At 47.0% G+C, this 26,232-nt stretch overlaps 2 protein-coding genes across 7 annotated transcripts in view; both read left to right on the forward strand.

Moving 5' to 3' along the window:
* The first annotated feature begins 438 nt into the window (after positions 1-438).
* HEPHL1 (hephaestin like 1) overlaps positions 439-26,232 on the forward strand; it is a 160,239-nt gene continuing 134,445 nt past the window's right edge. For 2 of the 6 annotated variants that reach the window (XM_053385614.1, XM_053385611.1), the window contains exons 1-10: positions 439-672; positions 6,196-6,440; positions 7,115-7,327; positions 10,175-10,354; positions 12,183-12,437; positions 14,890-15,058; positions 16,216-16,355; positions 16,572-16,703; positions 17,807-18,018; positions 23,784-23,934. In XM_053385614.1, coding sequence (XP_053241589.1) covers positions 503-672; positions 6,196-6,440; positions 7,115-7,327; positions 10,175-10,354; positions 12,183-12,437; positions 14,890-15,058; positions 16,216-16,355; positions 16,572-16,703; positions 17,807-18,018; positions 23,784-23,934 — 1,867 coding nt within the window. In that variant the 5' untranslated portion in view covers positions 439-502. The remainder of the gene's footprint in view (positions 673-6,195; positions 6,441-7,114; positions 7,328-10,174; positions 10,355-12,182; positions 12,438-14,889; positions 15,059-16,215; positions 16,356-16,571; positions 16,704-17,806; positions 18,019-23,783; positions 23,935-26,232) is intronic. The other 4 variants (XM_053385610.1, XM_053385612.1, XM_053385613.1 and 1 more) reach the window with 3 other exon arrangements.
* On the forward strand, positions 18,368-19,055 carry LOC128412562 (small integral membrane protein 4-like). Its single transcript, XM_053385640.1, has one exon. It carries the CDS (start codon positions 18,519-18,521, stop codon positions 18,729-18,731), a length of 213 nt encoding a protein of 70 aa, XP_053241615.1. The 5' UTR covers positions 18,368-18,518; the 3' UTR covers positions 18,732-19,055.

Below are 26,232 nucleotides of genomic sequence, written 5' to 3' on the forward strand. Positions count from 1 at the left end.
GCACTGTTGCGTTCAATTTAGGATCACAGCTTACTGGAAAACAGAGCAAGGAGAGGCTTGTCAGAGCGTGTCAGTGTACCATCCTGCAGACAGACAGGAGTCGAAGAAGACAAAAAGTCCCCATTATAACACTTTTGCACCGTCCTTTTCATACAGTACGAACGGCTGGGGGGGGGGAAATCGCCCAAATTTACAAATAAAGCGCTCTCTTCATTTAGCTCGAGGGACAAACAACACTAAGTCACAGTTTCACACACGCGGGCCTTCAAAGCCTGGCAAGAGGCTCGTCGCCATGGCAACCCAACACCACAGGCCCTTTTTCGGCCAGCTGGCTCAAGTTTTCTGGCCTGTGCCCTCATCAGCCCCAAATTGCTGCCTGGGAGGGGCAGGGCTTTGTCCATTGCCTCCTGTCTGACTAGCTGGAATGTGAGTGGGCAGGGCTGAGGTGAGCGCACTTTGGCTGCCTCTCGCTTGAGTTGCACACACACAAAAACACACACAAATGTCTTTCGTGAAGCGAGCTGCCTGCCTTCTAACCAGCCTAATCTTCTGGCATTTGTTTTTAGCAGAAGCGGCTACCAGGACATACTACCTTGGAATTGTGGAGGAGAACTGGGACTATGCGCCGAGCGGCGAGAATCTGATCACAGGACAAAATCTCACAGAGGATGAGTAAGTCAAAGCAGGAGTCCCTGTCTTCTGAGTTTCTACTGTCGCTTTTAAAGTAGTTAATTCACACTTGCCCACATGATGCATATTGGGCTCAGTGCTTTCCAGGTTGTTTGCTTGTTTGTTTGTTTCCTCCAAAGAAGCATGTCTGGGCAATGAAACAAGTTTTTGAAGCGACCTTAAAATGCACCGGAAAGCAGCATAGGCTGGTTCAAACGGCAATGCGAGGAGTTTTTTTAGGCTGCCCATCGTTTCACAGTTGCAATGTGCATTTAAGGCGCACTGCTACAGGTCTGCACACTTAGCAATTAAATTAAATTAAATTAAATTCCAAGGGATTTGGAGGGGAGTCAAGACCTGTGCTGCGGTCCTTTTGTAATAACGCAAACTTTCCTAAGCTTCAGTACCACAGTGCAACTGCCATTCAACTGCATTTGACTTAGACGCCCCAAGATGATTATGTATTTATGGTTGAGCTATCGTACTTGTATCGGGAGGAGTAAAGATCGCAATCTAAACACGCTTACTAAGAAGTAAGTCCCAATGAACTCAGGGTGGTGCTTTTCAGACTATTTTTGGGCGGGAGCTTCGGTCCTCACAACGGCTGCGCTTTTCTTCAAACCAGCTTCCATTTGATTTGAAGACAGAAGCCCAAATCAAACTGTGGTGCAGAAATTTTAGGCAGTGGCTGCGCATGCGCACATGATAGCACATGCGCAGACAACATCAGTGAGTTGGAGTTTGACGTGGGGAAAGAAATCAGGTAATGTGAAGATATCTCTGCCCCCTCTCTGGTCTGACTTGAAACACAGCGGAAGTGGGAGTTGACTTTGCTGCGTTTCAAGCCACTAATGTGTTAAAGTGGACCTTGAACTGTGGCCCTGCTGATCCCCACACACATTCACACCCCAAATATAGATTTCTGAGAAGGGTCTTTGGTGTAAGCCAGGCATGTCCAAAGTCCGTTTCGGGGGCCTAATCCGGCACGCCAGTAGGTTTAATCCGGCCCCTGTGGCAGTTTATTAGTTTATTTCCTGGGGTAAAATCCTAAAAAACCCTCAACTACCTTAATCCTAAAAATCCCTCAATAACTTCAATCATTAAAAAAAGCTGAGCAACTTTGGTCGGCCCTCACAGCCCTTCACTTCATCAAATCTGGCCCTCTTTGAAAAAAGTTTGGACACCACTGGTGTAAGCAGAGAGAAGGGGGCACTTGCATGGCGATTCACATGTGACAATTCTTCAGAATTCTTCGGAATGCAGGCATAAATCTCTGGGACAGAAAGAGAACCATTTTTGAGAGATTAAGGTCACTACCAGACAACCTATGTATCAATCATTTATCCTAATCTGTTTGCAGAATGTTAGGGAGCTTAGATGATACGAGCTTTTAAAGCATTTATTTTGACAAGCAAGCATCACCCCACTCTCCCCAGTGCCTTTCCGCCATCACTTTCCTTATCACAGAAAGTCAGATTTGGGCTTGGGGGCGGTTGTTGCCCAAGAGCACCAAGTCAACTTTAGTTGTGCAACGTGAGTCTAGAAGCACCCAATGCTGGCATTCTACAGACGATCTTCTGGCAAGCTACATTAAAGTAAATGGGACTTGCTTGTGAGTCAGTAAGCATGTATATGCTTGCATAGGAAAAAAAGAAAAGCTCCTATTATCAATGCATAAAGGAGATGGATGCTTTATGAAACGTTTATTGATTGCCAAGCATCTGATGTTTTTGATGTTTTCAGAGCCTGCTGTGGCCTTCAAGCTTCGTGGAGAAATAATGACTTCTACATAGGCTTGAGTGTTTGCAAGTAACCTTGTAGACAAAATCATTGGAAGGCGCAGGTTTTATAACAGTGATGAAATGTGGCTTCATCTGAGTGGTTTGAGATGGATAAACAGAACAATTTGTATACGTGATGGTAGAAGCTTTTCTGCAATTATATGTATCTGCACTAAATTTTCAGTGCTTTTTTTCTTCAAAAGGCTTCAAAAGTTGAATTTCTAAGTTTATTTTAACTCTTTGTTGCATGTTAAAATGTTGTTGCATAGCGTTTGCTTCTGGTTTTTCATGACCAATAGGGTTTGCAGTGTTGGATGTAGCAAATTCTTAGAATTCCAAAGCACTAACCAGTCCTTTGCAGACATTCCCCAGATCAAATGTAGACCAGACAAGTCTACTCACGCTCCCTTCCAGATTAGTGTTTTATTGTAGGTGTATTCTGCAACATGTTTAGGGTTGCCATACGTCCGGAATTTCCCGGACATAGCCAGGATTCGGCCGTCGGAAACAGCAGAAATCGCTGGAATGTCCATGAAAATCCAGACGTATGGCAACCCATGTCGGAAGTGTAGATTTTGGCGAATTTCCTTTAAAATAGCTCAGAAACTTAATGTGTTGTTGTTTTTTCAGATTTTGCAAAAATAGCTAAACAACTTGGCCAAAAAAAAACAGCTGAACAACTTTTGTGTCCAGATTTTCACTTTTTGAAATACAGTGGTACCTCGGGTAACATATGCTTCAGGTTACATACGCTTCAGGTTACAGACTCCGCTAACCCAGAAATAGTACCTCAGGTTAAGAACTTTGCTTCAGGATGAGAACAGAAATTGTGCTCTGGTGGTGCGGCAGCAGCAGGAGGCCCCATTAGCTAAAGTGGTACCTCAGGTTAAGAACAGTTTCAGGTTAAGAACGGACCTCGGAATGAATTAAGTACTTAACCCAAGGTACCACTTGTTATGTACTGAAGTTCTCACAGCAGGGGGATACTGTAGATAGTTTTCACTCAGGTCCACATATGCAAATAAGGGGTTGAAAGTGACATTCAGTGATTGGGTAGTTACAGAAAATGGTTACTGTTGCGTTCTAGTGGAGCTCTATATAAAGCAGGTTGGCTGAACCCTTCAGTTCAGTTCTGTTCTGGCCTGTGAATAAACAAGAGCTGTTTGAAGAATTGCTGTGTCGTCTGATATGTTCACCCACAACTTAACACCACTGTATGGCTACCCTGATTGTTGGCACAATGACAGTGTATTAGAGGTGTGTGTGGGGGTCTGCTTTATTAGCTGTTGTGTGACGCTTCCCCTTATGCTACAACATAATTGCTGTCCAGAGGTCAATTTGCAGAATGAAAAGTTACAAGATTACAGCAGGAAGTATTGCTGCCCTGAAACCTTTTCAGGCACAGTGTTGAAAGTAGGATTGTGTCTTGGCAGAATCCAGAGCACAAATCATTGTGAATGTGCAATAAAAAGGATGTATCGAGGGGCCCTTAATTAAGCAAGCTAAGCTACTGAAGTCAAAATTCCCAGCGAAGTCGCCTCTGCAATTGAATTGTGAAGTAATTCATAATGGCCTCTTTTTCCACTCCATTAGCCAGTGTTTGTTGCCTACACCCTATGTATGGTTACAGCCCTGTAGGGCCGGGAGTTGCAAAAGAAATGTATGTGCCATGCAAAGGGCAAGGTACATATTGACGCTTGCCAGGTGTGGGGGGGCTGATAAGACAAACAAGAGATGGCTGCTGCTTCACAAGATCTAGTTTACATTATGGGACAATGAAAGAAAAGTCATCACGAAATGGGGAAAACGGCTCCAAATATTCACTCTCAAGACCTAACTCAATGTTGCCAGCATTTCACATATTTTCTCTGTGCTGCTTATTAATGTTTAGTTGAAGCAGGTGTGTAAAATGGTACAGTGGTACCTCGGGTTACATACGCTTCAGGTTACATACGCTTCAGGTTACATACGCTTCAGGTTACAGACTCCGCTAACCCAGAAATAGTGCTTCAGGTTAAGAACTTTGCTTCAGGATGAGAACAGAAATCGTGCTCCGGCAGCAGCAGGAGGCCCCATTAGCTAAAGTGGTGCTTCAGGTTAAGAACAGTTTCAGGTTAAGTATGGACCTCCGGAACGAAACAAGTACTTAACACGAGGTAAAGGTAAAGGGACCCCTGACTATTAGGTCTAGTCATGGCCGACTCTGGGGTTGCGGCGCTCATCTCGTTTTGTTGGCTGAGGGAGCCGGCGTACAGGTTCCGGGTCATGTGGCCAGCATGACTAAGCCGCTTTTGGTGAACCAGAGCAGCGCACAGAAACGCCATTTACCTTCCCGCTGGAGAGGTACCTATTTATCTACTTGCACTTTGGCGTGCTTTCGAACTGCTAGGTTGGCAGGAGCAGGGACCGAGCAACGGGAGCTCACCCTGTTGGGGGGATTCGAACCGCCAACCTTCTGATTCGCAAGTCCTAGGCTCTGTAGTTTAACCCACAGCGCCACCCGCGTCCCTTAACTCGAGGTACCACTGTATTATTATTATTATTCCAGTGGTACCTCTGGTTGTGAACGGGATCCGTTCCGGAGGCATGTTCGCAACATGAAGAGAACGCAACCCACAGCGGCGAGTCTGCACACGCGCGGGTTGTGATTTGCCGCTTCTGCGCATGCGCGTGACGTCATTTTGTGCGTCTGTGCATGCGCAAGCAGCAACACCTGGAAGTAACCCTTTCCGATACTTCCGGATCACCGCAGGACGTAACCTGAAAGAATGTAACATGAAGCGGATGTAACATGAGGTATGACTGTATTATTATTAGTGAAATGGTATCATGATGTCAGGAGCTGGGCAGAGGAGGAATGGTGGAGACCGCCTCCCCAGCTTGACCCTTCCAGGGAGGAGGAGGAAGAAGACAGTTTAGATTTACAACAGGAAGGTCACAGCTCAGAGGCAGATGAGGAGGAAAGTTGGGAAATAATGGGATTGGAGGAGGAGGAGGAGGAGGAAGCACCAGGCAGGCAACAGCTGACAGACACAGTGTCTTTAGAAAGCATTCCAGACACACACCCCTCTCCCAGAACCCGGCGAGCCTTGAAAGTAGGAGAGCAAAGAGCTCAAAGGCAGAGGGCACGTAGCAGCACCCATAGGAGAGACAACGAGGTTGACGAATGAGGAAGTGGGAGAGGCGAGGGGTGGAGATTCACTCGGGACAACACCATTATCCGAAAGGCTGGGTTCTATAGCCTCTCCCTGTAAATACTGAATAAAAAGCAGACAGTAAGAAACATTCCCTTGTCTTTGTACAATCGTACCTCGGATTCAAGTAGCTTCGGGATGAATATTTTCGGGTTGCGCTCCGTGGCGACCCGGAAGTAACAGAGTGCGTTACTTCTGGGTTTCGCTGCTCGTGCATGCGCAGACACTCAAAATGACATCACGTGCATGTGCGGAAGCAGCGAATCGCAACCCACGCAGACGCACGGACGTGAGTTGCATTTGCTTCAGGATGCGAACAGGGCTCTGGAACGGATCCCGTTCGCATCCAGAGGTACCACTGTACGTTCCTGGGCAACCAGCCTGACACATGATGACATTCAGTGTTTACCTGTCCCCTACATAAGTTGATTGGTTCCCACACATGGAGTGCTTTTGTTGGTGTTTCAAATCTCATCTTCCTCATCTGTTCCATATGATTCATGGATTGAAAATTAACTTAAACTCACCGCCCCCCCCCTTTTCTACTGCAGAGAAGCAATTGTCTATGTGAGAAGAGGCCCCAACAGGATAGGTCGGGTTTACAAGAAAGCAATTTTCAAAAAATTCACAGACGACACGTACTCCCAGGAGATCCCCAAACCATCTTGGCTGGGTTTTCTAGGTCCAGTTCTGCGAGCCGAAGAAAGAGATACTTTTATTATTCATTTGAAGAACTTTGCTTCCCGGCCTTATTCTGTACATCCACACGGAGTCTTCTACGAGAAAGATTCTGAAGGTAAAACAAAGATTTGCTTTTCCTCATCTGCTGTTTCAGATTCTATCTCTTTCCTCTATTACTCCTGGGAGCCAGTATAGTGGTTCAGGTAGCATGTTGGAAACTTGACAGAGGAGGCCTCGGTTCAGATCTGGGCTCACATCAATTTGTCTGCAGAGGAATGTAATAGAGGCCTGCTGGGTCAGACCAAGAGTTCATTTACTCCAGCAGTGTGGAAACTTCATTAGCTTGAGGACCACATTCCCTCACAGGGAATCTTCGAGGGGGGGTGTCACATGTCAGTGGTGGGCGGGGCCAGAAGTAAAAGTGGGCGGAGTAATAAATGTGACTCTTGCCTTCGTACAGTAGGCTGTGCAAAAGCCAAATATTTTTATACCAGTATCAGGTGTTGGGGCAGGGCAATGGTGCCTAACCTCACATCACAGCCACGTTCATTAATTTCAGTGGGTTTATTCTGAATAAAACCTACTTGAGTGCTGCCCTATATTTACTTAGCCGCTTTCCCACCTTTTCTCTTTTTGCAAAAGTGATCAAAGCAACTTTAACAGAGAGAGAGAGAGAGAGAGAGAGAGAGAGAGAGAGAGAGAGTACAAACTAAAATGCTCATGTGTAAGATGTCTAAAAGGGCACACAAAGAATTTCAATTTATTTATTTTTTTTACGTTCCTCCTCAGGAGCCCTCTACCGAGATGGAACAGGTGGCAAAAGCAAGGCTGATGATTTTGTTCTCCCTGGTTCCAATTATACATATACATGGCTGGTTACAGATGAGTTTTCACCTACACCGGCAGATCCACGGTGCCTGACTTGGATTTACCATTCGCATATCGACACGCCAAAAGATATCAGCACTGGGTTAATTGGGCCGCTGGTGGTTTGTCGAAAAGGTACGGAACATGTCATGCCAAGTGCCTCTGTGGCAGCAAGATTTGGTTAAAAAATTCAGGTCTGCATCCACAAATTCTGATACGTTCAGCAGTTGTACCTTTGCATGACCTCTGAGTAGCCTAGCCCATTTCTGGTGTCCAATTCACACTGCTGGTTATTATGTTGAAAGCCCTAAACAATTTTGGGCCAAGATATCTAAAAGAACCATTTCCTCCCATCAAGTCCCATTGATAGCTGGGGAGTGGGGGAAAGGAGAGAGTATTCTCAGAAAGCCTGAATTGCAGCCTTACAAAGAGTTTTCTCTTCCAGCAGGTTTTTGACCTGCCAACTTGAAGATATTTTTTAACTGACCCCTCAAAATTCATATCTCTTTTACCTGCTGTGCTCCTGTACTTTAATGGCATTTTTTCATCTCTGCCAAGCTAAGCAGTTGGCTCCTTACCTCTCTCGCCCTGACCTAGCCACTGTGATCCACGCGACAGTCACCTCCAGACTTGATTATTGTAACTCACGCTACGTGGGGCTGCCCTTGAGACTAACCCAGAAACTCCAGCGGGTGCAGAATGCCGCGGCAAGATTCCTTACGGGGTCCTCGCCACGGGATCACATTCACACAGTGCTATACCAGCTGCACTGACTCCCGGTAGAGTACAGGATCAGGTTTAAGTGGATCAAACGCTGGCTCCCTCGGCCAATAAAGTGAGATGAGCGCTGCAACCCCAGAGTTGGTCACAACTGGACCTAATGGTCAGGGGTCCCTTTACCTTTACCTTTAACCTTTAAAGCCCTATACGGCCTAGGACCCTCGTACCTACGGGACCGCCTCTCCTGGTGTGTCCCATGGAGGACTTTACAGTCTTCAAACAAAAACATCTTGGAGGTCCCAGGCCACAGGGAGTTTAGGCTGGCCTCAACCAGAGCCAGGGCTTTTTCGGCTGTGGCCCCGATCTGGTGGAACGCTCTGTCACAAGAGACTAGGGCCCTGCGGGACTTGACATCTTTCCGCAGAGCCTGCAAGACAGAGCTGTTCCACCAGGCCTTTGGCCAAGGCACAGCCTGACCCCCCCCCCTCCTTTGGTAATCCACACAGAACTCTAGCCCAATGGTTGCCATTAATTTGATTCTGAATTGATTTTAGAATGCTGTGCTTACTTTTACTGTTGTTAGCCACTCTGAGCCCGGCTGGGGAGGGCGGGATATAAATTATTTTTTATTATTATTATTATTATTATTATTATTATTATTATTATTATTGTGATTTTTCATGGCAACTGCAGCCAGAGCAGGTGAGGTTCCATTGCCCTCCTGCTTTCCAAACGCCATGCTTCACTGCTGCTTACTGAGAAGAAGAGGAAAGGGGAAAAGCAGTGGGAAGTTAGGCAGTGTGGAAGCAGCAGCAGGAGCAACAGATTGACTCTGCCACCGCACCCACACCATGCCAAGCTCCCCACTGCCTTGTCCCTCTTGGGAAGCTGCAATGAAGTCTGGTGCTGGGAAGGCAGGAGAGCAATGCATTCCCATCCATCCCATTAGCTGGTTCTGTCTATAGCAGATACACACAAGTGCAATTATTGCAAAGGATGTTGATACGGACAGTTGGGTATGTTCAGCCCGGGGAAGAGAAGACCGAGAGGCGATAGGGTAGACATCTTCAAATATATGAAGGGCTGTTTTCTGCTGCTCCAGAAAGTAGAATGGATTCAAACTACAAGAAAAGGAGATTCTGACTAAACATCAGGGAGAACTTTCTGGCAGTAAGAGCTGTTCAACAGGGGAATAGACTGCTTCGGAAGGTGGTGGACTCTTTTAAACAGAGGTTGGATGACCACCTGTCAGCGATTCTATTATAGTGACAACAACAACAACAACAACTTTATTATTTATACCCCCCCCCCATCTTGCCAGGTTTCCCCAGCCACTCTGGGCGGCTTACATATAAAATGGCAAAACATTAGTCATGAAAAAATTACCTGATACAGGGCTGCCTTCAGATGTCTTCTAAAAGTCAAAAAAGTTGTTTATTTCCTTGACATCTTATGGGAGGGGGCCACTACCGAGAAGGCCCTCTGCCTGGTTCCCTGTAACCTCACTTCTCACAGTGAGGGAACCACCAGAAGGCCCTCAGTGCTGGACCTCAGTGTCTGGGCTGAACAATGGGGGTGGAGACGCTCCTTCAGGTATACTAGGCCGAGGCCTTATAAGGCTTTAAAGGTCAGCACCAACACTTTGAATTGTGTTTGGAAATGTACTGGGAGCCAATGTAGGTCTTTCAAGACCAGTGTTATGTGGTCTCAGCAGCCACTCCCAGTCACCAGTCTAGCTGCCGCATTCTGGATTAGTTGTAGTTCTTTAGCTGTGATGCCAGCACTGCAGGATGACTGGATGACCTTTGCGGGATCCCTTCCAACTGTACAATTCTATGAATGTATAAATGCTGAAAGCAGCAAAGAGCTTTTCCAAAAATAAATCTGGAGTATAAATACAGCAGCAGGTGATGCATTCCTTGGAGGTGGGTTTGCTACCCCTGTAGATTCTGCTACCCGAGGCAGGTACCTCTCCTTACTTCATGGATGGGCCGGCCCTGGCCCTTCCCCATGTACTGTTGTGCTGCTCACGAGTCAGGCCTATCCCATGTTCTTGGTCTGTAAGTTTAAAGAGTCCCCCTGTGCAATTGCTAACAACATCATTCACGTACATAATATGTACCTAGGCCTTGAGTCTGCACACTGATTTCCTACTGGGGATTGATTTCAAGGCAAGAATTTTTAGAACATGTGAAGTGGCTCCAAATAAATTAACTTAAAGGGTTTACAAAAAAACAAACTTTTACGTGTTTGCTTTCTTAGGAACATTAGATGATGCTTCAGCGCCAGCGGCCAATGCCACAAAAAGCTTCGCTCTCATGTTCAGCATCGTAGATGAAAATCTCAGCTGGTACCTGGATGAAAATATAAATACCTTCTGCTTGGAACCCAGCACTGTGGATAAAGAGGACGAAGATTTCCAACTGAGCAATAAGATGCACGGTGAGCTGTGCTGCAGGACAGGAAGAACAACGCTTGTTTTGCAATTGCTGCCAGATTTGGTTGCAAATTTCTAATTGCTGCTGCTCCTCTTCCTTTCCTTGTGAGAGGAAATAGTCTGGGGTTGTGTCAGGATATTAATGCCGCCTCTTTCGTCTGCTACCCACAGCTTGAAACACAGGCCAAGCTGGATTAGGTGCCTTCAGTTCAATCCTGAGGCAGGTTCCTCAGCTTTGAGTCACCTCAGCAGCTCCTATCGGAAAAAAAGCAGAGGTTAGGCAAGCAACCCATTGTGAAATGCCTTTCATCATGGGAAGGCAAACTAAGGGCCGGATCCAGCCCAATCGCCTTCTGAATCTGGCCCGCGGACGGTCTGGGAATCAGTGTGTTTTTACATGAGTAGAATGTGTCCTTTTATTTAAAATGCATCTCTATTTGTGGGGTCTGCCTGGTGTTTTTACATGAGTAGAATGTGTGCTTTTATTTAAAATGCATCTCTGGGCTATTTGTGGGGCAGAGGAATTTGTTCATTTTTTTCCCCTTCCAAAATATAGTCCGGCCCCCCACAAGGTCTGAGGGACAGTGGACCGGCCCCCTGCTGAAAAAGTTTGCTGACCCCTGCCTTTCGCCATGAGTCCCTAGGACTTGAATGGAGGGCCTCTGGGTTTGTGCGCAGCTTCTCCTTGTGGTGAAACCCTGAACTGCAAGTTTCAGCATCAATCTGAGCAGTTTAGCATCCTCAGCCCCTGGACTGACCCCATCAGGCAGGCTGTCCATAGGATCCCCCTGGGCAGGAAGGAGTTTGAAGGTCTCCCTGTTCCAGTTGCGCCTTGCTTGAGCAGCAAGCTTGTCCCTGAGCTCTGGTGTCTTCCTGTATTCTTGGGTTCTGACAGCTGGCTTGTTCCTAAATGCTGCCTCCTGCCTTTCACCTTGTCCTGTCTTTAGAATCGTAGGGTGGGATGCAACTAAGTTGTTGAATGCATGGAATGAGGTGGTTCGCTTGTGCAACAGGACTTTCTGCTGCACAAGAAAAGGTGCAGCAGAGGGAGAAAAGGTGGGAAAGTCTTGTTGCATGAGCAGATCTCCTTCTCCACCTGAACGCCCCGCTTAGTGCTATGTTGAATTCCATTCATAGAATTGGAAGGGATCTCAAAGATAATCTAGTGCAACCCCTGGCAATTCAGGAAAGTCACTACTACAGCAACCCCACAAGAGTGGCCATCCAGCTTCTGCTTTTAAAACCTTTAATGAAGGAGAGTCCACCACCTCTGAGGCAATCTTGCTCTTTGGCGCTGACCTCTGGACTCATAACTCTGTGCTCACCTCAGACATCTACTCCTGGCCCACAGCTGTCAGTGTCTAGACCCCAGAATCCATCTCTAGCCCCATCTTCAGGCATGGGGACCTCTTCCAACTGCCCAACTTTTCCCTTCTCTGTTTTTCTTCCTTTTATCTCATGTCCCCTTGGTTTTCTTGGTTTTCTTTTTCTTATTCTCTTCTTCTGTCTCTTTCACCTTTAAATTTCATATCTTTCTTGTAATAATAATAATAATAATAATAATAATAATAATAATAATAATAATAATAATAATTTTTTTATTTATACCCCACCCATCTGGCTGGGTTTCCCCAGCCACTCTTTATCTTTAAACAAAGGGGGAAAGGGTGATGATGACTTGGTTTGAAGCTTCCATTATGTTAGTGAAATAGAGAAAAAGAAGGAAAATCTCAAATGTGGCACACATTAGCTATTTTAAAATGAATGTTCCTGTCATTCATATCCCTGTAACTCATGGATTATCTTTTCTTATATTGTGCTATATGTTTCCAGCAATTAACGGTTATGTTTTTGGAAACCTCCCTGACCTGGAGATGTGCGCTGGTGAATTGGTGTCCTGGCATTTGTTTGGGATGGGGACCGAGATCGACGTTCACTCTGCACAGTTCTTCGGCCATACTTTGCTTAGCAGAGGCCACAGGATGGATGTCATCAGCCTCTTTCCAGCCACTTTTGTGACAGCAGAAATGATGGCAGAGAATGCTGGGAAGTGGCTTTTGACCTGTCAAGTCGATCATCACATACAAGGTATCTATGCACCATTCGAGAAAGGTCAATAGACGTTGCAGTTGGGCCAGAACAACTACTACTGCTAGTAATATTTTATATACAGTGGTACCTCGGATTAAGTAACCCAAGGTACCACTGTATCAGCACCGGTGTGGATAGTGCTGTACAGAGCAGAGCGCAGGTCTTTGCCCCAAGGATCTTACAGATTCAACACCAAGGAAACAAAAAAGAAAAGAAAAGAAGTGGAATGAATAAACAGGGAACTGATATGCATTTGTTTCAGTTGTACTGTGTGCATAGGCTGAGGGTACAGGATGAATTACAGTAGGACATGGGAACAAAATGAAATAAATGCACAAAAGGAGACATATCAGCAAAGGTTTCTAAGCAAAGAAGTTGATATTCTACACAGTGCATCAACCTTGAAATGATTCCAGGAATGTATTGTGTAAGCTGTAAAAAAAAAGCCATATAGCAATAACAGGCTCTGTTCCACTGATAATAATTGCTGCTTCTGGCGGCTGCCAACTGGGACTAATGTTTTCTGTTGTTTGCCTGTTTGTTGCAGGACTGTATAGGCTGCATCTAAATTTAAAAGTGCTCAAAATGCCAAGCAGTAATAACCAGGCAGCCACAGCAAGTCCTTCAAACAGCACAACATTTTTTAAAAAGTATTATGAACAGCCATAAATCCCCATATGAACCAACCCAGAGCCTGCAATCATCAGTCTGAGGCCTTTTGTGTTCCCATCCTTCACAAGACGTCCAGAGGGTGGCAATATGAGAATGGACCTTTTCTGCAATGGGTCCCCGTTTGTGGAATGTTCTCCCCAGGGAGGCTTGCCTGGTGCCTTTGTTACATATCTTAAGGCACCAAGCAAAAACATTCCTGTTCTCCCAGGCCTTTGGCTAATTAAATGATCCATGGCTTTTTAAACTGGGGTGTGTGTGTGTGTGTAATTGGTTGGTTGGTTTGTTGCTGTATTATGTATTTTTTTATATATACAGCAAACTCCACTGTGAGCCTCAGATGAAGGGCGGTATAGAAATTTAATAAAAACAAGCAAACAAATAAGTAAAAGCACAAGTTAAACAGTAGAGGGAAACCACCAATAAAACCAACATTTAACCAACCTGACTTGGCACTCATACCGTGTTCTGATTCCCAGGAGGAGCTCATGGGCAAGGCATACCAGTCAGCAAGGCAGGTCCATTGTTGCAGCACCACGGAGAGCTCCCAGTGAGCCACTTGTCCAGACAAAAGATGGCAGTGAACTGATACTTTCTGAGCCTCTGTCTCCAGCCCATCTCTCCTAGACTTCATCCCGTTTTAAATAATTAGGTCGCATTCACACCATTTAAAGCACCCTTATGCCATTTTAACAGCCCTGGCTTGCCCCAAAGATTTACTGAAGCCTGTTAAGGGTGCTGATAGGTTTTTATAAGACCCCACACAGGGCTACTATTACCAGCTCCAGCGTCTTTTAAAGCCATCCAAGTTTACAGCCATCAGTATTTGCTGTGCCAGCAAATTCCATAGTTTAACTACATGCTTTGTAAAGGCTTTTCTGGGTCCTGAATCTTCCAACATTCAACTTAATTGGATGCCCCTAAGCTCTAGCAATATGAGAGAAGGAGAAAAACTTTCCCTATCCACTTTCTTCACACCACACATCATTCTAGACTCCTCCAACACGTCCTCTCTTACTCATATTTTCTCTAAACGAAAGGGGCCCAAATACTTTGACCTTTCATCAATAGGGGCGTTGCTCCATTGCAGCCTTGATCATTCTAGTTGACCCCTTTCTGAACCTTTTTGAGGTCAGGCCACCAGAGCTGTGCACAGTGTTCCAAATGCAGTCACACCGCAGATTTCTATAACTGTTATGTACTGAAGTTCTCACCCTGGCCCAGCAGGGGGATACTGTAGATAGTTTTCACTCAGGTCCACATATGCAAACAAGGAATTGAAAGTGACGTTCAGTGATTGGATAGTTACAGAAAGTTGTTACTGTTGCGTTGTAGTGGAGCTCTATATAAGCAGGCTGGCTGAACCGTTCAGTTCTGTTCCGGGTCTGTGAATAAACAAGAGCTGTTTGAAGAATCGCTGAGTTGTCTGATATGTTCAGCCACAACTTAACAATAACAGCATTATGATATTGGCAGTTCTCAGCTCCTTTCCTAATAATCCTTAGCATGGAATTTCCCCTTTTCACAATATTGTAACCTTTGCTCATAAGGGAAATTGCTCCACCCCCTTGACAATTTTGGCTCCGTTTGTTTGTTTGTTTGTTTGTTGTTTTTCTACCTCACCTTTGTCCCAACTTGTGATTCATGACATTCGTACTCTTTTGGCACGCTACTGTGCCCCCTGACAACCCAGTTTGGAAATTACAGCATTAGCGTAATTATTGCATGGTGAAACCAGATCAAATTAAAGACTTCTTGTGTGTCCTTTCCTACACTGTAGCTGGTATGATGGGATTCTACAACATCAAGGCTTGCGGTCAAAACATTACCAGGCCTTCACAGAGTGGTCAGGAAAGAATATACTTCATTGCCGCTGAAAGAATTTTGTGGGATTATGGACCTGGTGGTTTTAATAAACTCACAGGCCAGCCTTTAAATGCTACTGGCAGGTATGTGTTGTGATATTATTTATTTCTTCTTTTCCCCTTTTAGCTGAAAGCTGACATTTTTGCTGATGTTTTAGTTACTGTTATGTACTGAAGTTCTCACCTTGGGCCAGCAGGGGGAGATAGATAGTAGATACTGTAGATAGTTTTCACTCAGGTCCACATATGCAAATAAGGGATTGAAAGAGACGTTCAGTGATTGGATAGTTACAGAAAGTGGTTACTGTTGTGTTGTAGTGGAGCTCTATATAAGCGGGCTGGCTGAACCCTTCAGTTCAGTTCTGTTCTGGCCTGTGAATAAACAAGAGCTGTTTGAAGAATCGCTGTGTCGTCTGATATGTTCACCCATAACTTAACAGTTACCTTGTTGTAATTTTGTATGCTGTATGCTACCTTTTCCTAAATGAAATTGCAGTCTATAAATAGTTCAATAAATAGGTTACTGAGTTAACTTATGCAGATATATGCACCAGGTTTTTGCTGTTGTTTTTAAAGCCCATGTGGAATAGCAGATTGAGTGTTTGACTTAAATATTAGAAACCTAAGTTTGAAATCAGTGGGGTAGAATTCGATATTATTATTATTATTATTATTATTATTATTATTATTAAAAATTTGTATACTGCCCTATATCTGTAGATCTGTAGATCACAACATAATTTATTACAATCTGAAAAACACAAAATACATAATAAAAATAAGAATGAAAACAAACCAATAAATGGGTGCAGTTGAAAAAAGAAGCCTTGAGACTCCTCCTTGTCTCTACCCTGATAACTTGTAGAGAAATAAAATGATGGAACTCGGCATTGTCACATGGTGCATTTAATTTCTCTGCACGTTACCTTAGGGGAGAAAAGAAAGTGATGTAGGACTTCTGCTTTAGGTAGGAGTTCCATGTCTCTCATATCATCTTTATCTTTCTCTCCTCCTTGGGCTATTTAGCCTTTGGATAATGGCTACCTTTCAGTCTAACCTTCCTCACAGGGTTGCCGTGAGACTAAAATGGCAGCTGTGAGCTCCCAGGAAGAAAGGTGGGTCTCCAAAAAAACAAATTGATAAATCTATTTTGTGCATAATCTTACCTGTTTGCTTTAAACTGAGCATTTCAAATCTGTGGTCAGCTGTACAACCGGTATCAATACTTTGTTCTCTCACAGTGACTCAGCACCTTTCTTCATACAAGGAGACGACCGAATCGGAGGGCAATATTGGAAAGTTCATTATGTGTCCTACACCGATGGAAAATTTACTCGCAAAAAGAAGCAAACAGAAGGCGCCACTCACCTTGGCATACTTGGTACGCCTTGTGGTTTTGAGTCTTTTTTTTTTTTGGCACTGGTTTCGGTCTCGCTACAGTCTCTCACATTGGAAGTTGCAGCCAGGCACCCTGAGAACATTTCTCCCATCTGAGCAATGCCCCTAACCAAGGGGATGGGGGCAAGCAGGGAGACATTTTGAAGCTCAGCATCCCCTTCCCCAATCCAGCTCATTTCTCTTCCCTGCTCTCCCCCAGGCCCAGTTATCAAAGCTGAAGTTGGAGACACAATTTTGGTTACTTTTGCCAACAAAGCTGACAAGAACTACAGCATGATGCCTCATGGCGTAGCTTTCAGCAAATCGTCAGAAGGAGCCCCTTATGAAGATGGTAACTTTATTTATTTATGTATATTGTTATGAATTTGAGGCGGGGGTCATTCTGGATGATGCCCCGAGTTCCTTCCATTTCTTGGGATCCTGTACCTGTAAGGGGTAGAATGTATAAGAGCAAGCTTGACTAACCAGTCCCTTGGCCTAGGTAATGGCTTGGGGTTGACTAGTTAAGCACCACAACTGGCATAACCAACAAAGTTGCTCTGTGCCATAGAACAGAGCCTTCCCCAGCCCTCAACTAGCTGCTAGGTCAGAAAACAGTTGCCAGAGTGGTGTGTGACAGCTGAGCAGAAAAGGACTGGAGGCTGAAAGCTGCAGAGAGGAAAGGGTACTGCTCTGTTCTGGGTCCAAAGCTGTGACGAATGGAGGAGCAAGATCTTTTGGGGGTGTCCATGCTGTGAGCCTCCCCCATCCTTTGCTCAGGCTGTGCATATCTTAACATAAAATATTATATCCCAAAGACACCGCAGTCTCCATCCACCTTCATTCCAAGGAAACCAGATGAGAGCAGGAAGCCCTAGAGTCCCTCACGGCTTGGAGATTAGAGTGGCATGAAACAATACAGTGGTACCTTGGGTTAAGTACTTAATTCGTTCTGGAAGTCCGTTCTTAACCTGAAGCACCACTTTAGCTAATGGGGCCTCCTGCTGCCGCCATGCCGCCAGAGCCCGATTTCTGTTCTTATCTTGAAGCAAAGTTCTTAACCTGAAGCACAATTTCTGGCTTGGCAGAGTCTGTAACCTGAAGCGTATGTAACCCGAGATACCACTGTACTTACTTATACATTTTTACACTGCTTTTTAATGGAAAAAAGCATGCCTAAAGCAGTGTACAAATTTCTTAGGTAACACAGCTGCGTGAAGAACAGCCTAAACAATCTATCAGTCAAAATAGAGGAAGAGAAAGATACCGGCTTGTCATCCAAAAAGGGGGAGGGGAGTCACATAGAAAAATTAGTCTGATCCAACTACAGTTATGCATTTAAATCCCATTGTTTTCTATGAGGATATTTACTTGAATGATCTTCTTTTATTATTTTGTGTGTGTTACCGCAAGTTTCGTCTGGGAGGGTGCTTTTTCACCTCCTTTTATTTTTAGGGCACCAGAAGCCGGGGGCTTATGTTAAACCCGGCAAAACCTTTAAATACAAATGGAGAGTTCCTGAAAGTGTCGGCCCAACGGGCGATGATCCACCGTGTCTCACCTACCTGTATTATTCAGCAAATGATCCTGTCATGGACACCCAGTCTGGTCTTGTGGGGCCTCTAATAATCTGCAAGAAGAATACTTTGGAACCAGACGGAACACAGGTACTAATTCTGATCGGTCCATGCATTTTGAATGGCTGAGAGCGTTCGCTGAGCCCAAAGGGTAGCATGTTAAGCAAATCCAGATCTGAACTAAGTTATATTGATTGGGTCTACTTACAACATAAGAACGTATGATCAGAAAAATCATTTTCTAGTTCCGCTTTGGGCCTCCAAGGGTCGCTAATCAAATGCCCCTTGGAAGCTCACAACAAGAAAATGAGATAACAAGGGAGTCTGCTGCCCCTATAGATCCTTCCACCTGAGGCAGTCGCCTCGCCTTGTCTCATGCATGGGTTGGCCCTGGGTTTAGACAAAATTCGTGGAGGATGCTGAAGATTCTGTTTATACACTGAATGCTGCAGAAATGATTTGATATTGGAGTCTTTATTTCTCACTTGTTGACGTGAACCTGACTAGGTTGCATCCCAGACATAGAAACACAAATAGAAAGTTGCAAGGATCAACCACTCCCTTGCAAGGATTGTAAGTTCCTATGTAAAATGCTTGTCAAACATAAAATAAAACTACTCTTGAACATGGTGCCTGGAAAGCAACGCTTTGGAGTATATAGATTTCTCCCTTTCTTTTTTATCCTTGGAGGTGCTATGGAATGGTTTATGATCAGAGTCCGAATTGGGAAAGAGACTTTTTATGACGTTTACTGTAGAAAAAGGTCTGAGAGACAGCATGAGCAAAATTTGGAAGGAAGATGACTTTGACGCTGAATAATTTAGATGAAGTGAAATCTGAACTTCTAAATCCTACTTGCCTTTCACATCTAAATTAAGAAAATTACAAGTGTTCAGACTGAACGATGACTGTTTCGAGTCCCATGAAGTTTTTGCTACCCAGGTTGCTGGAAGAAGATGCTGTAGTTGTCTTATTGTAGTCACAGCTACCCAGGAACTGAACAGTAAAGACTGGTTACAATACTTATATTTATTTCAGAAGCTGTAATTAATTGTACATCTAAAACATTTCATCATTGGTTTATTGATTAATCATCTGTTTTTATAAAACCTTCCACAAATAATAATAAAAAAGAGATTTCTTTGTAGGGGTGGGGAACTGTGCTCCTCCAGATGTTGTTGACTGGGGCTGGAGGAAGGTTGAGTGCAACAACACCTTGGAGGGGGTCACAGAAATCCCTACCCTGCAGCATGGCCAATGGTCAGAGATAGTGCAGGTTTTGCCAACCAACATCTGGAGGGCTATGTGTTCTGCACCCGTAACAGGTGCTTTAGGAAACACGGCAGCTTAGAGGGACTGCACAAAGCTTCCAGGTTCAGTCTTTAGGATCTTCAGGTAGGCTGGTAAAGTCACCTCCCTGAAACCTTGGAAAAATGCCGCCAATCAATGTAGACACGTTTACCGTATTTTTCGCACGATTGGACGCACCGGACCATAGGACGCACGTAGTTTTCAGGGGGGGAAATCAAGGAAAAAATATGATTCCCCCCCCCCCAGCTCTGGGAGCAGTGGACAGGCTGCACGCAGCCTGTGCGCTACTCCAAGACCTTCTCCCTGCTTTTGCGGGAGGTGGCAGAATTCCCCCACCTCCCGCAAAAGCCCACAGGAGCCCCGCGTGACTCCTGCGGGCTTTTCGACCAGGAGGGAGAAGGGACTGAAACGGCCCGTCAGTCCCTTCTCCCTCCTTGGGGAAAAGCCCCCAAGAACCGCTCGCTCTTTAAAGGCTGTGCGGCTCCTGCGGGCTTTTCTAGGAGGTGGGGGAATTCCTAGAAAAGCCAGCAAAGCCGTGCAGCCCCTTTAAAGAGCGCACGGCTTTTGCCTGCTTTTGCGGGAGGTGGGGGAATTCCCCCATCTCCCGCAAAAGCCCGCAGGAGGGAGAAGGGACTGACTCGGCCAGTCAGTCCCTTCTCCCTCCTTGGGGAAAAGCCCCCAAGAGCCGCTCGCTCTTTAAAGGGTGCGCGGCTCCTGCGGGCTTTTCTAGGAGGTGGGGGAATTCCCCCACCTCCTAGAAAAGCCAGCAGAAGCCACGGAGCCCCTTTAAAGAGCGCCTGGCTTTTGCCTGCTTTTGCGGGAGGTGGGGGAATTCCCCCATCTCCCCCAAAAGCCCACAGGAGGGTTGGAGAGTAGCGGGAAGGCGTTGCGCGCCTTCCTGCTGCCCCCCATCCTCTGGGGCTGGCGATGGGGGAAGCCCTGCTTTCCCCACCGCCAGCCTCCAACCCGGGTTGGAGAGTAGCGGGAAGGCATCGCTGCCTTCCCGCTGCCCCCCAATCTCTGGGGCTGGCGATGGGGGAAGCGCTGCTTTCCCCACCGCCAGCCTCCAACCCGGGTTGGAGAGTAGCGGGAAGGCATCGCTGCCTTCCCGCTGCCCCCCAATCTCTGGGGCTGGCGATGGGGGAAGCGCTGCTTTCCCCACCGCCAGCCTCCAACCCGGGTTGGAGAGTAGCGGGAAGGCATCGCTGCCTTCCCGCTGCCCCCCAATCTCTGGGGCTGGCGATGGGGGAAGCCCTGCTTTCCCCACCGCCAGCCTCCAACCCGGGTTGGAGAGTAGCGGGAAGGCATCGCTGCCTTCCCGCTGCCCCCCAATCTCTGGGGCTGGCGATGGGGGAAGCCCTGCTTTCCCCACCGCCAGCCTCCAACCCGGGTTGGAGAGTAGCGGGAAGGCATCGCTGCCTTCCCGCTGCCCCCCAATCTCTGGGGCTGGCGATGGGGGAAGCGCTGCTTTCCCCACCGCCAGCCTCCAACCCGGGTTGGAGAGTAGCGGGAAGGCATCGCTGCCTTCCCGCTGCCCCCCAATCTCTGGGGCTGGCGATGGGGGAAGCGCTGCTTTCCCCACCGCCAGCCTCCAACCCGGGTTGGAGAGTAGCGGGAAGGCATCGCTGCCTTCCCGCTGCCCCCCAATCTCTGGGGCTGGCGATGGGGGAAGCGCTGCTTTCCCCACCGCCAGCCTCCAACCCGGGTTGGAGAGTAGCGGGAAGGCATCGCTGCCTTCCCGCTGCCCCCCAATCTCTGGGGCTGGCGATGGGGGAAGCGCTGCTTTCCCCACCGCCAGCCTCCAACCCGGGTTGGAGAGTAGCGGGAAGGCATCGCTGCCTTCCCGCTGCCCCCCAATCTCTGGGGCTGGCGATGGGGGAAGCGCTGCTTTCCCCACCGCCAGCCTCCAACCCGGGTTGGAGAGTAGCGGGAAGGCATCGCTGCCTTCCCGCTGCCCCCCAATCTCTGGGGCTGGCGATGGGGGAAGCGCTGCTTTCCCCACCGCCAGCCTCCAACCCGGGTTGGAGAGTAGCGGGAAGGCATCGCTGCCTTCCCGCTGCCCCCCAATCTCTGGGGCTGGCGATGGGGGAAGCGCTGCTTTCCCCACCGCCAGCCTCCAACCCGGGTTGGAGAGTAGCGGGAAGGCATCGCTGCCTTCCCGCTGCCCCCCAATCTCTGGGGCTGGCGATGGGGGAAGCGCTGCTTTCCCCACCGCCAGCCTCCAACCCGGGTTGGAGAGTAGCGGGAAGGCATCGCTGCCTTCCCGCTGCCCCCCAATCTCTGGGGCTGGCGATGGGGGAAGCGCTGCTTTCCCCACCGCCAGCCTCCAACCCGGGTTGGAGAGTAGCGGGAAGGCATCGCTGCCTTCCCGCTGCCCCCCAATCTCTGGGGCTGGCGATGGGGGAAGCGCTGCTTTCCCCACCGCCAGCCTCCAACCCGGGTTGGAGAGTAGCGGGAAGGCATCGCTGCCTTCCCGCTGCCCCCCAATCTCTGGGGCTGGCGATGGGGGAAGCGCTGCTTTCCCCACCGCCAGCCTCCAACCCGGGTTGGAGAGTAGCGGGAAGGCATCGCTGCCTTCCCGCTGCCCCCCAATCTCTGGGGCTGGCGATGGGGGAAGCGCTGCTTTCCCCACCGCCAGCCTCCAACCCGGGTTGGAGAGTAGCGGGAAGGCATCGCTGCCTTCCCGCTGCCCCCCAATCTCTGGGGCTGGCGATGGGGGAAGCGCTGCTTTCCCCACCGCCAGCCTCCAACCCGGGTTGGAGAGTAGCGGGAAGGCATCGCTGCCTTCCCGCTGCCCCCCAATCTCTGGGGCTGGCGATGGGGGAAGCGCTGCTTTCCCCACCGCCAGCCTCCAACCCGGGTTGGAGAGTAGCGGGAAGGCATCGCTGCCTTCCCGCTGCCCCCCAATCTCTGGGGCTGGCGATGGGGGAAGCGCTGCTTTCCCCACCGCCAGCCTCCAACCCGGGTTGGAGAGTAGCGGGAAGGCATCGCTGCCTTCCCGCTGCCCCCCAATCTCTGGGGCTGGCGATGGGGGAAGCGCTGCTTTCCCCACCGCCAGCCTCCAACCCGGGTTGGAGAGTAGCGGGAAGGCATCGCTGCCTTCCCGCTGCCCCCCAATCTCTGGGGCTGGCGATGGGGGAAGCGCTGCTTTCCCCACCGCCAGCCTCCAACCCGGGTTGGAGAGTAGCGGGAAGGCATCGCTGCCTTCCCGCTGCCCCCCAATCTCTGGGGCTGGCGATGGGGGAAGCGCTGCTTTCCCCACCGCCAGCCTCAAACCCGGGTTGGAGAGTAGCGGGAAGGCGTCGCACGCCTTCCTGCTGCCCCCCATCCTCTGGGGCTGGCGATGGGGGAAGCGCTGCTTTCCCCACCGCCAGCCTCAAAGAGCAGACTCTCCTGGCTTCAGCGGAAGCAACGCAAAGCCTCCGGAGCGCAGGCTTCGGAGGCTTTGCCTTGCTATCGCTGAAGCCAGGGAGCCTGCATTCGCTCCATAGGACGCACACACATTTCCCCTTCATTTTTGGAGGGGAAAAAGTGCGTCCTATAGAGCGAAAAATACGGTATTTCTAACCAAAACCTCTTGGACTAGTTTTATAATCCTGTCAAAGAGATTTTTTCTCCTTCAATTTGGTTAATCCTTTTAATTCAGGATGCACAATTAGGAGCTGTTTTAAGAACGTCATTTTCTAGGTGGTTAAACCTGTGAAACAGCAGTTAGTCCAGGGACATGTTCTAGTTTTGTTTTTAATGAGGCAGTTCCCTCATTTCGAGAAGTGAGGTTACAGGGAACCAGGCAGAGGGCCTTCTTGTTAGTTGCACCCACCCTGTGGAACACCCACCCACCAAATGTCAAGGAAATAAACAACTATTTGACTTTTAGAAGACATCTGAAAGGCAGCCCTGTTAAGGGAAGCTTTTAATATTTAATACTGTATTGGGGAAACTCAGCCAGATGGGTGGGGTATAAATAATAAATTATTATTATTATTATTATTATTATTATTATTATTATTATTATTATTATTAACTTTTAAAACAGTTAGTCACCAAAGAAAGCAGCAAAACTCGCCGCAGAAATTCCCGGATGTTTTCTGCCTTCAGACGCCCCCATGTATAAGACATCCCCTATTTTGGGGGACTCCGATTTAAGAAAATGAGGGGGGGAGAGATATATCCATGTATAAAATGCCTATAAAATTCTGACATTATATTTTCGGGGGGGAACCTAGTCTTATATACAGGAAAATACGGTAAATATTAAATTGTTGTTGTTGTTGTAAACCAAAAGATCCAGATCTTAGAATCATGAGTACATTCCAGGCTGAAAGGGCTATGCAAACTTTCTTTAATGTTGAGTGGGAGAGATTCCTGAAGCTATTGTAGAGTATTTTATAGCTCTGTATTTAATACTAGAGAAAGTTCAAAATTTAGCACTGGAATGTTATTTCATTGATGAAAGATTCTAGCGTAATGATTCTGATCTCCTGCTTAAAGAAAAAAGTGGAAATGTTTTTCCCCCCTAACGCATATTTGTTTTTTGACTGCAGAAAGGAATAGACAAAGAATTCTACCTACTGTTTACAGTATTCGATGAGAACTTGAGTTTCTATCTTGACACAAACATCAATTCCTTCACTGGTGATCCATCCAAAGTTAATAAGGAAGATGAGGATTTCCAGGAATCCAACAGAATGCACGGTATGGTAAAAAAAATATATCACCATTGGGTATTGGTTTGTAGCAGAGGTATCCATTATGAAAGAGAAATGAGGGCAGAATTAGGTCCTAGGGGAAGAGCATAGGGCTTCTCCAAACAACCTGTTTATTGAGTTTCCGTCCTGATTTGCTTGCACAAAGCTTACACAGTACTTAGACTATATCTGGCCTTTATTGAGGATTCATTATGATTTTTTTGTGGGAGATTAAACGACAATGAGCATCCAGCCTGATTTGCTTTTGTTTATATGCCTTTTCATAAGTCATTTCTTCATTCCACACTATTTGTTCATTCCAACGCACTTCCCCATGACTTTTCTAATTGGAGTCAGTTTCTTTTTTAAGTGGATTTGTTGCATTAGGGTGACAGAGCAATTTAATCAATTCTCCCGGTATTCACTTGAACCCCTCCCACAAAATACTGACCATGGCGGTGCCATTGAGGTACCATGTCTGTTGCTGAAATTTGCAGAATGAGCTGCAGTGTCTGACTGCCAACTTTCTTCAGATGTATTGCATCTTTATGAAATGCATACAAACTTTGTTGTTGTTGTTGTTGTTTAGTCGTGTCCGACTCTTCGTGACCCCATGGACCAGAGCACGCCAGGCACTCCTGTCTTCCACTGCCTCCCGCAGTTTGGTCAAACTCATGCTGGTAGCTTCAAGGACACTGTCCAACCACCTCGTCCTCTGTCGTCCCCTTCTCCTTGTGCCCTCCATCTTTCCCAACATCAGGGAGTCTTCTCTTCTCATGAGGTGGCCAAAGTATTGGAGCCTCAACTTCAAGATCTGCCCTTCCAGTGAGCACTCAGGGCTGATTTCCTTCAGAATGGATAGGTTTGATCTTCTTGCAGTCCATGGGACTCTCAAGAGTCTCCTCCAGCACCATAATTCAAAAGCATCAATTCTTCAGTGATCAGCCTTCTTTATGGTCCAGCTCTCATTTCCATACATCACTTCTGGGAAAACCATAGCTTTAACTATACAGACCTTTGTTGGCAAGGTGATGTCTCTGCTTTTTAAGATGCTGTCTAGGTTTGTTATTGCTTTTCTCCCAAGAAGCAGGCGTCTTTTAATTTCGTGACTGCTGTCACCATCTGCAGTGATCATGGAGGCCAAGAAAGTAAAATCTCTCACTGCCTCCATTTCTTCCCCTTCTGTTTGCCAGGAGGTGATGGGACCAGTGGCCATGATCTGAGTTTTTTTGATGTTAAGCTTCAGACCATATTTTGCGCTCTCCTCTTTTACCCTCATTAAGAGGTTCTTTACCATCAAAGTTGTGTTACCTGCATATCTGTGGTTGTTGATATTTCTTCTGGCAATCTTAATTCCAGCTTGGGATTCATCCAGTCCAGCCTTTTGCATGATGAATTCTGCATATAAGTTAAATAAGCAGGGAGACAATATGCAGCCTTGTCGTGGATCACTGCCTTGTTGTGGCGAAGGGGCTTGAATAACTCAGAGAAGCTATGAGCTATGCCATGCAGGGCCACCCAAGACGGACAGGTCATAGTGGAGAGTTTTGACTAAATGTGATCCACCTGGAGCAGGAAGCAGCAAGCCACTCCAGTATCCCTGCCAAGAAAACTCCATGAACATACAAACTTAGCTTGAAGTCAAAGAAGTGTTAAATCAAGCTTACTTGCCTAGGACCAGCAAAAGGCACTTCTAGGGAAACTTTGCAAAAGTTTGGTATTTTTTTCAAGGAGGCCGCAAAGGACTGACCTGCATGTCAGGACAGCAAGCCAGGAAGAAATGTAAACCATTGTCTTCTGCGAACTTAATTGTAGGGTTGCATTAAATGCTACATCGCAGTCTGGATGAAGACTCAAGCCGCTGCTGCCTATTAGTATCATCTGCAAGATCTGAATTATTTGGAGTTCAGAGATGACTTGGTCCTCTTAATAATAAAGCAGGCAAGCATTAATGAAGTTCTCTAGACAGCTTCTTTGCCTCCGGCAGATAGGTGCCGAGTTCACAGGACATGAACTAAACTAAATGAGTTCATTATACATTGAGTTTGTGAGCATTCCTGTGAACCAAAATGGCACATAAATGATCATGCATTACCCTAATGATGCACCCAGAGTTACTTACACATGTAAGTGAACTCATGTTTATTGTGCCCAGAGGATGTGGTGTCATCTTGAAAATGACAGCTTTATCTTTGATGTCAGTCATAGGTGGATTGAATCCACCCAGTAGCCCCACCGAGGGAACCAAAACCTAGAGCCCAATCACTGCTCTCCTCAAGGAAGGTACATTTTTTCACCTCTGGTG

Source organism: Podarcis raffonei, chromosome 4 (genome assembly GCF_027172205.1).
Source record: "Podarcis raffonei isolate rPodRaf1 chromosome 4, rPodRaf1.pri, whole genome shotgun sequence".
NCBI classification, from domain to species: domain Eukaryota; kingdom Metazoa; phylum Chordata; class Lepidosauria; order Squamata; family Lacertidae; genus Podarcis; species Podarcis raffonei.